Genomic DNA, 12,001 nt, shown 5'->3' with positions numbered 1-12,001 from the left:
AATTTGATGACATAAAAGTGTCGCAAAATGGCACTTGTAATACATCAATTTGAAGCTTAAAATTTAAGGAAAATAATCATATAAGAGTTTCATGAATATTTTAATCACAAGATGATTGATTCTCTCTTCGAATAAATAATGGATCAACTCCTGTTAGCAATCGTTCGTTCCAATCATTTTCTATTAAAAATATCGAAGGAATCTTTATGTGATCATCTTCGTTGAACTTTATACTTCAAATTGATGCGCTGCAAGTGGTATTTTGTAATACTTTTATGTTATCGATAATCTCTCAAAGAACTTGATATTCCCAAATGTCTCTCCAAGTTTCTTACATTTAATCAACACTGTCTAGGATCGCAGAAGGGTTTAAAAAATTCTTTCTACGGCCCTGTATGGTTCACGCATCTGTCCGACTGTCAACGACCCCGGTAGACCGACAACGACGACTTTGCTGCCATTCTTCTCGCGTTTCCGTCCATCAATCCTAGACTCGGCGTCGACGCCGGAATGCACGCAGAATATCGCCTCTCCTCATCTCACCCACGACCGTTGCCGCGCTCTACAATGTGCGTTTCTTTTTCGTAATAACGAACCCGCCAAGTTCGCGACTAACCCAGGCCCGCAGCGGTACATGTTTCTTTCTCATTCGATCCAATTAAAAGTTTGCACGAGACTGGCGTACGCGACGGCCAGATAAGGGAAACACGCCTGCAAACTCTTTCTGACGCGATATTTATTACCTTTCCTACGATATTTAGTAGCTTTGCCGCAGGTATTAACCGTTCAATAACGGAGCTTGGGTCAATTGTGACCCAAACCTACAGAATTTAACTTCAAGCGAAATGAATCTATAATTTTTAAACGAAAGTTTCCTGTATTCGAACAACGGTTTTAAATTAAATTTCGGGCTCTCTTTATGGTCCGCCAACCGAGGATTAACACGATATATGCAGTGGGAACCATTAATAAACAAAATTTCTTTTTTAATTTGCAGTTGGAGTAAGGTAGCAAAGAGAAAGGTTAAATTGAAAAATGATACCTTATATGGCAATCACCGCATAAACTGAAAGTTTAATTCCCGTTCCGTACTCGGCGAAAAATCATTCATCGTTCCATGAAAAGAACGATCTAAATGTACGCAACATAAGCAAAGTGTTTAATTAGAAGGAAGATTCTTCGCGCGAATGTAAATTCAATAATTTCATTCTGAAAATAGAAACCGTTTTCCACGAACCGGGCCGAGTACCAGGAATAGAAATTTACTTTGCATTTGTTGCACCCAAAGCGCGTTACCTTTATTTATAACTTATTACCATTCGTGGAAAAGATAATGGGCCGTATCTAATAGCGTGCAAGAAATTCGTTCTAACAGGAATTTAGTCAGCTAGTAGATACGGCAGGTAGTAGTATAAGATCGTGCGTAATCAGACAAGGAGATTCAGATCAAAATTAAATTCCTGGTGAAAAAAATTGCTAGAAATTTATATAACCTTTCCTAATATATATTTAAATAAAATTTCTCTTTCAGACAACATTATGGCTGCACAGAACTATTTAAAGTCTTCCTCGTTTTACCTGAACTAGAACAAAATTCATTTTACATTGTTACTCTTTTAATATTACAATTGAAATTATTTGTCTGATAGTTCAAATCTTTGTAAGTAGCAAGAAAATGCTCAGGTTCCGTTGTTCAAGGATTAATCGAACAATTACAAATAAAAAATTCGAGAGCTCGTTATCCCAACATCGTAAAACCTTAATTAAAAAAATTAATTGATCATATCCACCAGAAGTGCCCATCTGACTACATTTTCACTGGATCAGCGGAACTACTCTAACGCTTAGCATCCCTAAATATCAATCAAAATCCTAACCCAACCCTGTCGGTTCTCCAGTGGTTCCAACCTCCCCATCCTAAAGAATCCTTCTCTCTTCTCCCCTGGACACCTCATCCAGCGAGGATATACCGGGCGCCCAGGGTATTTCGTTGTCGTGTGTTCGCGTGCAAGAGGCAGTAACCCTGAAGGTAAGGCGAAATGCCACCTGGCAGCTTTTTGTCGGGCTGCACGCGAGATGCGATATCGTTTTTGTACCGATGGTCGAAGCGGAGGAGCCACGTTTGCCCCTCTGCCTAACTCTCTTCTCTGGTCTCAGCCCCACTTCCGGTCTGGCTTCGTTTCAGCCAGGTTCGAGGACCAATGGAAACGATGCACCACGCCTCCCCCACCTACGCGCACCTGTGTCACGCCCACCAATCCGAGCACTTGCTACCTGGTGAACCCGCGATAAAACGACAGAGAGGAGAGGGAAAGCAGAGGTAAGAGAAGAAGAAAGACGTCCTCCAGTCGACGATGCGCACGCTCCGACCTCACCTTCCTCCTCTTTTATACCTTACAACTTTCCTCTTCTATCGTGAACATCCTTTCCAACCCTCTCTTACTCCTCTCTTATTCTCTCCCTCCCCTTTCCTCCCTTAGACTCTTGTCCAATATCACTCTTTGAGGCCGGGAGACATCGACGGGCTGCATTTTCGATCGAACATATCCATTGGAAATTTTCATTCTTATTTTTCAGTTAGATACACTTTGCAACCCCCTCTTTTTCATGATCCTCTTCCACACGATTCTTGTGTTTTTGAATAAGGAAGACTTGGACTCTTTTTAATTAGATACTAATTGAATGGGAATTGAAATCCTAATTTTTTGATTGTTCAGAGATATATCAAATGGATTCTAAAAGAGAACTTTTAATGCAGTGAGAAGTTATTCACCGAATGCAAAAAAATGAAGAAGCCTTGAACTTGAAGAAAGCCTATACGAGGGAGGAGCATGAGTCACAGCATCACGGCCATTTTTGCGCCAGACTTCGCAAAAACACCCTTCAACCCACCAAATTTGGAAAGCAGACCGTGTCCAAGAGCGACCATTTACGGGCCCTGGCCACCAATGGCCGCCTTCAACTTGAAAATCGAGCAACCTGCCAACGTTCGATTCGTGTTTTAACGCCTATCCTCGCGTATCATTTATCATCAAAGGAAACGAATAAAATGTTAGTCTTGGGGAAATGATCCAAAGGAAGAGATCTAACCGTATATTCCAAGTTCGCAGGATTTACGGGAAGCGAATTTTCACGAGGGAAACGGAATCCTCTTCCGCGTGTCTGTAGCTTCACGGTAATACAATGTTTTTCTTACAATTAGCTAAACGAGCCGCGATCCACCGTTCTCGTCTAAGCAGCCGAGCAACGGCGCTTTTCCAAGCGGAAAAATCAACACGGCCAGTTAATTTCATTCAGATTTATGAGAATTAATGAACTCGCCTCGATCCCTTAATTTCCTTTTGCGGCAACGCGACCCATGCAATCCCACGAGTTTTCCGTTTACTTTTCGCGGGTCATCGACATTCTTCACCTTTTCTTAGAATCTCTCAAACGCTCCATCGTTCTAAAGAAATCCCGAAATTGAAAACGACGATGAATCTCGATCAACTAAATTTCCATTGGAATATGTTTAAAAAAAAAAACTGAAGAGAGTAATAAAACCGAAAACGGAATAAAGGGTAGGAAAGTTGAAACAAAAAGCGTCGACTAACGTCGAGCTTTCCGCTTCGCGCTGCCACGAACGATCGCGCTTACTTTTGCCGAGCGGAAAAGTGGTGAGACAGGACGAAGGGGAAATTGGTTGCACGTTGCACTTTCAGAGACACTTTTTGTCAGTCCGTCCGAGAGAGGAGCCAATGAAGTTCTCTTTCGTTTACTCTTTATGCTGTATCTCATCTCACTAAAACGATCCTCAACGAACAATCATCCTTTGATTGGTCATTAACAATCTAATTCATTTGTTACTCGATAACAACGTAGCTTTATCGTTTCAATCGCGGAAATTTTGTAAGATGCCTAAAGCTAAACATAATAATAGAAACGCGGTACTAGGATAATAATTCGTTGAAACAGAACACCTGAGGATTACCATTTGTAAACATAAAGAGATAATCCTTTGTTTACGCGTCAGTGAATCGTAGGAATGCCGAAGAAAGATAAATAAAGCAAGTTGTAATTTTCTATGTTTGCAAAAGCAAGCGATGGATTATAGAAAATTCTTATGAAAAAGGAAGGAAAAAAGCAATTTTGCAAAATCTTAGAAAATGGCCGACGGTTATTAGCATAAAAATATGGGAATCGCTGTTTGACCCGAGATCAGAGTAACGATTAGCGATGAGCAGGGGGCAATTAGTCACGGCTTTACAACCCCGCTGTGCACACGTTACACACCGTAATTATTCTCATAATCTGCTGTCATCGTGTTTTCCCGGTAATCGTTCGCGTTAAATTCATCTCCGTGGCGAACGGCCACGAGCCGTGGAAGCGAACGAGCCCGAAAGAAACAGAAACTCCCGCGGTGGGATATATAATATACATAATTAAAAAGAGGGTAACTAGCGTGGCAATTACGTGCTGCAACCGGCCTACGGGAATTCATCTCATCGCGGTGTTTATTCAATTACGAATTCATGCACCGTGAATACAAACTCTATCGTTTTCTTTTTCAATACGCTCGATAAATGTTGCTTCCAATGAATAAATTGTAATCGATCGATCGATAAATGAAAAGGTTAGAAAAAAGTTTGTAAAACTGAACACGAAAGCGAGGTAAAGATGGAATAAAAAAATATGTTTTCGAACGATAAAGAAACGTGGAAGGTAAACAAACGATGAACGTGTAATTAAGAGATGACTTGGTGCGAGAGACTGATAGAAAACGAGGATTTAATGAACGCAGCCGTTGAAAGGGAAAAGAAAGTTTGTTTTGCTAAAACGAGCTGCAGGATGCACGAAAGACGAAATGCATTTCATAATCGTTCATTGAAACATTGCACGGTTTAACCCAGTTTTACTCGATTTCCTAATTTTCGCTGCTACCGCGATTTCGCGAACCGTTTTGTAAAGCTAGTGCATAGATTTATATAAGGAAAACGAGTATGATTACATTATTCCACGTTGAATCTAGAATGTAACGTTATCTTAAAAATTGTGGTTGTAAACTTTCCTAATTTCACAGAGGTCTATTGATTTTAATCAATAGATATTAGATGATTTCATTATCAGAAATAGTATAATCATCGACTAAATAATAAGTGTTGCGTCTAAAAAAATCAATATTAAATTCTTTTTTATCAAAGACGAACGAGGGAAAAAAACAAGAACGTCAAGCACGAGTACAACATTGTCGATGTTTTTGTAACATCTCCGAGGTTTCCTGCATCAAGTAAAAAACAGACTTTACATCAACCTGCCGCCTTTTTTCTTTAGACACGTTAATTGAAACGTTGTTCGATCACACGTACGATCGAGAAAAAAGCACACATTCACATACGTTCGTAATCGAGAGCTCTTGAAAGGAAAATCGCCAAAGAAAATTGATTTATTCGATCGACCTATGAAAAAGCCTTATTCGCAATCAATTTTCTACTATATTAATACAATCTTGACAGATATGATTCAAAATAAATAGAAAATGATGTAAGAGACATAGAAAATTTCCACTGGAAAAGTCGGAAAAAAGATCATTAAATCTCCAGAGCTGCTAATAACTTTGCCACCACGATTAACATAAAATTATTCATATTACACTCGTATGTTGTACACGGTAATTGATCAGCATCATAAATTCATTAGAACAGAATAACCGAAATAAAAAAGTAATTAAATAAAATTCTAAGCAGCATCGGTTTCATATTGATTTTGCAAGATTTGTAATGGAAAGCTTGAAGCACTCGCCATTTCCCCTCGGATATTCCTGAGGGAAACGACAATGTAGCAAGGGGGGGAAAATTTCATAATATTTAACAACGAAAAATGATATGCATCAAATAAAAATAAAAAATTTTTAATTATTTATTTCCCTATATCGCCATTTTCCCCAGAGAAGTCTGATTTGATATGCTGAATAACTATAATTATTCACTCTGTTTAATCTTGTAAACTAGTAATACTGATCATTGATAAACTCTAAAACAATGAACCGTTTAACTAACAAATTTTCTTCAACGTATTTTCTTCACGTAGTTAGAATGAACCAAGAAACTAAAACACCGATACGGTCAATTATTTACGATTGATCAAGTATCTGGTTTACAATCGACACCTCGATCTTGATCAGTGGCTATTGGCCGCAATCTTGACAATGTTGCGTTTAATTATCGTTGTTAACAGTTAACGATCGTGTTAGACCGCCATTAACGCCTTGACTAATTATCATTTTGTGCCGGTAGAAAAATGATTAAGCTTCCTTAACGAACAGAATCTATTCCACGATATCATTCGTCACGCAAACCTCGATGTTTTTGCTATCGAATCGAATCGCTAGCGAACTAGACGCGGTATAATTAAACCTCAACTTCTCTCAGATATTTGATACAATTTTTTTTCTTTGCAACTTACGCGTAGTGATACATAATATAACTTCTGATATAAACTAAAAGGGATAAAAAGGAGAGAAAGAAATTAATGAATTATTATTAACTGCCTTAACGATTACTTCTGACTGATACTGAAATCTTTAGTTTTTTGATTTGCAATGAAATAAGTGAACGAACTTTTAAATCTTAAAAGTATATTATTGTGTAAATCAATCTGTTTATCAAAATTCTTGTTGCTCTGAAAATTGAATGAAAATACTTGAAAAAATGATCGAATTATGAATGGAGTTTTTCGAATGATTTCCTAACGGCTTAAAAACTAAAACCGTAAATTAACAGCTCGAGTGCCGATTGAAATTCAAGGCTCATAAATCAAAAGAACTAATACGATAGTAGCACGGAAAATAAGTTGAATAAATCTTGCAATTCATTACGATACAATATAATGTAATTAAAGCGAATAAGTGTTCAAGGTGTTAACACCTGTGTCGAAGCTCGCACGGTGTCCAAAGCGTTGATAAAAAGGAAATAATCGCGCTAGATCAGCCGCATATCCCATTCTCCCGTTTCCAATCAATTTCCACGATTCTCAGTACACCGTTATACCGTTGTATCGGCAAAAAAGCGAGAAAAAATACACGGTCCGCTTTCTAGCTGGCCGCGTTTCGAAAACCGTTCTGTCTAGCCTCGTATGCACAACTTCGATCCAAGAGAAAGAGAAAGAGGATCGTTTTTTATCAACAAATCATTTTCACAGGTTGACACGGCGGATTATCTTCTTGTCGATCGAACCAGTTCCGACGTTTTTCCTAAACCAGATCATAAAAAAAAGAAAAAAAAAATTTATCCAGGCGAATAGACGAAGCGATTAATTAGAAACGAGCCCGCGAATCAACGACACTAAAGATCGAACCAGCTGAGCCGTGAACAATATAATGCTCGCAACTTCTTTTCAACGAGCTTCTTTTGCCAACTTGTTCGAAGTATCGTTCGGCTGAAAATCGAATGGAAGGAATTCGCGAGAGCAAGGTGGTTCGATAATTGATAGACCGTCCAGAGACTCTTTTTCTTTCGAGATTCCATTGTTTTGTGGTTTCGTAACGGAGCCCGCCGTTGCACCGTTCTTTATCCACTGATTGTGAGCTATTTTGTTTGCGGGTAAAAGGTATACCCTGTACAAAAATAATTAATAAAATGCTCCGTGTTAAATGAAGAAACGAAGGAACATTTTTTATTATTAACCGTTTAAGTTGCGAATTTCATAAATCAACGACGGATTTAAAACGCCTCTTGTTAGTAATATTGTTCGTTGGTGAAGAAATCGAAGCTCGTTTCTCATGATCTTTTCGAAAATTCCACGGGTCGTTCAACTCCGTTTCTTTGATCGGTGTGTCGCACGCCGGAAAAAACGCATCGGCGACTCGCGTCCACTCTTTTTACCGTTCGCGAATTATCGTGACAGCCGAGACAATAATGGCATTATACGTCTTCGAAGACGAAGATTAATATCGAGATTATCACCACGGCACCGTTCAATCTGATACTCTGAATGTTAATCACCGGACGTTCATCGCGTTCAACCGCTAGTTCCGCGTGTTATTTGCATCATTCCGTGCCAATGAACGATCGCGTTTCTTCTAATTAATGCGCGATACGTATGCGACTGAAATCCTATTCGATGATACACCGATATATTGTTTGACGAAAAAGGAATATTAGCCCTGTTTCATTAATTTTTCAATTTCCATTCGCAATGGTATCAGTGAAAATGTCGCTGGATTCGAATACAGATAAATAATAAGCTGCTCAGTCGAGGAATTCAATAAATTCCACCAGACAAGCTATTTTCAAAGCTCTAAATGATTCAGTTAGATGATTCTAATGATAAGAAATATCCTAGAGGAGGATTCTAACAATAACGCAAAAAGTATCCTAGTAATCTTTACAATTTTAAACAATAATTTACTACGCTCCAAGATATTAATATAGGATAAAAATTAAATAATTTATATTCTAAAAGAACCTATTAAATTAAGATTAACTCTATTAATAATATTTTATAATATTAAATTTGTGGTGCAAGACACCGATGATCTATGCTATCCAATTTTTAATATAATTTTATTTTCACGATTAATCTAGGCTCCGCTATTCCACGGATTAATATAAAAGAATCCAGAAAAAACCACTCGAGAAAATGAAAAATACCGATCGATTATTGCAAAAGACTTTCCCATTTTTCTTTCTTTCCATAAAAATGTACCAGATTGCCCTTCGTTTATCTACAATTATCTAAGCGCTTTGGTATGAGAATTTTCTACTGAGAATCCAAGTTATGTTTTCGAATAACCAGAAAAATGAAACACGGATACCACGGTGATTCGCAATATGTATGGCCTCTTAACAAATCGGGATACTTTCTGTTTATGAGCAAAGTGCTCGAACAAGGTGGCGAAAACAGAAATACGGAACGCGTGTGTTTTCGAATATTGTAAAGGTGAAATAAGGTGAACAAACAAAACGAGCTGTTGGACTACGAGCTAACTTGTTTTTCTGAGGCATAGACGAATCGTACAAAAATAATATTCAGTATATCGAATGATTTTTAGGGAAAATTGCAGATTTTAGAGAATCTAGAGTATCTTAATTAATAGAATCTTAATAATTCATATTTCTTTTCTCCAAATTAACGAAGCTATGGTATTTATTATATAAAAAAATGTAATTAATCATAAGCAGATAAACATTGAGTTATCTTTCGTTAAATCTACGTGTAAACCTTTTAATTCCATAATTAAGTAATAACAGGAATTTGCAAAAGCGCGGATATACACGGAGCTTCTTCGGGCCGCTAAAAACCCAGGCTCCAAAAGTGTTGCCGGTAAAAACGGATCACACGAGTTAACCCGTGGAACAAGAAAGCCGGAAAAAAGTAGCATTTCATTCAGAGACCTACTATTACGTGATAAGCACCAATTATTTGCAATTTTGCTTTCTTGCCACCGGTTTTCTCGTCTGCGAATAGTCAACCCTTCGAGTATTCAATTGAAAAATTATATAACTAATCGTTCAAGATACCCGATCAAATCGCTGTTCAACCATGATTGCAACTCTAATATTGAAAATTTCAATTATTCTATACTATAAAATGAAGCTATACTTTTAGAATTATTGCAGAATTGTTTAAATCCGAATCTTATTTTTTAAAGAACCAATTGAATAACTTAAACTGTCTTCTGCAAATTTAATTACACACTTCTCGAAGAGAAATTAGATTGCACCGATAATAAAAGAAAAATGCACATAAAACTACTGCCATTTGATAAGTCTAAATTTATGTGAACTATATTTATAAATAACAGCATCAAATTCTTTCAAACTTTCTCTAATCACATATTATTATCTCTTGCTTCTCTTTTTCCAGTAATTTAATTATAATACTTAAAATTTTAAGCTTAGGTCACCGATGTCCATCATGGTAGTCAACATGTTAAATAAATTTTCTGACGCCATGCTCGAAAGATCGACAGAACGGAGCGAAATAAAACAATAAAAAGATGTAAAAAATCATCACTTACCTTACTCTGCACATAGTCGAGGGCCAGCATGCAATCCGAATATCCGCTCTCGGTTTTGATGGTGGTACCACCTTGTCCTGGGCCGGTGGAGCAGAAACCGGAACCAACGACGCCGACGGGTCCTCCTAGGCCTGCCGCCGCCGCCGCCGCGACGCTGTCCCGGTACCACGGATACATAATCTCACTAGATCACTTCCAAAGTCACTCGTATTGCCGAACACCGTTTATTTCCGTCCAGGTGAATTTTCTCCGCCACCGTAGAACTGTTCCGAGGCGCCACGGTTCCCAATTACGTCACTGGCCTTTCCAATTAACCGGTAGCCAACACGACTTTTCGTCCCTTTTCTATTCAACGTAAACGTCGTCGTACGCGATGAACAACGTCGCGAGAAATATTCACCGAGTCCCTATCAACGACAGTTTACCCATCGTACGCATCGCGTCACTTACAGGCAGGACGAGCACTAACCTCCAAAAGAACGTAATCACGGCACATACGTTCGACACGAGGCGGATTATTCGATAGACGATGCTAACACCGAGACGAGGACAAACGAACTAAAGGTAAGAAGCCGAGCGTCATGTAAACAGGCCGTATCCGTTACATAGACACCGTCAAGGGTGAGGAGCAGCGGCGGCTTGTGTTTTCGTTGTCCGTCCCTCGCGGTCTTTCTCTTACTCACATACGCAGCTACGCGACCTTCGATCGAGTCCCTTTGTCGCGAAAACGTACTTCGTTGTTAAAAATTTATTTCGCTACCGCGCTCTCTTGACTAGATTATTACTACTCTCTCTCTGTCTGATCTGTCACTATGTCTATCTTCTAACTACGCACCATCTGACTTTCTCGAGGAAATTAAATTTCGAACGAGCGTTAGGTTATTGCACACGATCGACGCGTCACCACGATATTGCACTTGTAAGCTACACTTATCTGTCGTAGTTTCGTCTGGTCAGGAAAGTTTGAGGTTATTCAGGGCGTCCCCGTGACCGGCTCCGTCCACGGTTGTTCTTCGTTCGTCACTGTCATCGCACTCTTTTATCGTCACTCGTTTACAAGCTTCTTCGTTCCATGATCACGTTCCAGGAAGAGTCAAGTATTCTACCGGCTTACCGTCGACGCGACGATCACTTCCGGAAGGACACGATTCCTCCAACAACGCCGTTGCGTCATGATACGAGCAAATGGAAACGTCTATCTTTTCTCACAGTCTCAGAATGTAAGCTAAGATCCTTGTTATCTCTTCTGTGTATCACTTTCGAGGAGATTCGAACGCCGAAATTCGCGTGGATGATGGTATCGCGACCGCCGCCATCTTAGCGTAAACGTGAAGTGGCGGGAAAACGTGCCATCGGAAAAGCGTCCAATCGTTTTTTCGCCGGCTTCCGGTCGCGATTGATCTCGATCCACCACACTTATCGTTGTTCGAGTACTATGCTGCCTTCCTGGAATACGGAGACCGTCCTTGCTCGTTTTTTTGCGGTTGACGAGTGTGGAAAAAACAGAACCGGCGGGGCCCGGAAATCGTGAACCGTGGACCGCGGACGCGGTTGCAGCACTGACGCGGGAGTCGCGATTCGAACAACCGTTCGGCCGTGCTCGGCCGACTTCGGCTAGCCTCGGCTCTGCCTCTCGCGATACACGGCCACTTGCTCGTGCTGCGTGGGTGATGGTGGGGGTAACGAGTCGGCACGAGTAGGGGAAGGGAGGCGGGCGAGTTTTCTCTCTCTCTTATTAACCCCTTCTCTTTTCTAATGCCTCCCTTCTTGTATCTCTTATTATCAAATATATTATTATTGTTTTTACTGATTATTACAAGGATTTGCGAAATTGTGTATAGAAAAATATTGCTCAACATTGAATGTACTTAGATTGGAAAAAGATTAATATTATCTATAATTTGTTACGTGATTTGATTATTTATTAAATTTTTAAAATTATTATTTCTTATTTTGAGTGAACAGATTCTGGCTAATATTATCAAAAACACCCTGGTCATAAAA

The 12,001-nt window shown here is 39.3% G+C and overlaps 1 protein-coding gene across 1 annotated transcript in view; it reads right to left on the bottom strand.

The window, feature by feature from the left end:
• Window positions 1–11,583, bottom strand: part of LOC117604669 (zinc finger protein rotund-like) — a 126,945-nt gene extending 115,362 nt beyond the window's left edge. Inside the window, exon 1 of the mRNA XM_034325013.2 lies at window positions 9,998–11,583. Within this exon, the coding sequence (XP_034180904.1) occupies window positions 9,998–10,174 (177 nt within the window). The 5' untranslated portion in view covers window positions 10,175–11,583. The remainder of the gene's footprint in view (window positions 1–9,997) is intronic.
• Between the last annotated feature and the right edge of the window lie 418 nt (window positions 11,584–12,001).

Source organism: Osmia lignaria, chromosome 7, assembly GCF_051020975.1.
Source record: "Osmia lignaria lignaria isolate PbOS001 chromosome 7, iyOsmLign1, whole genome shotgun sequence".
NCBI classification, from domain to species: Eukaryota; Metazoa; Arthropoda; class Insecta; order Hymenoptera; family Megachilidae; genus Osmia; species Osmia lignaria.
This window is presented reverse-complemented; position numbering and strand designations above follow the sequence as displayed.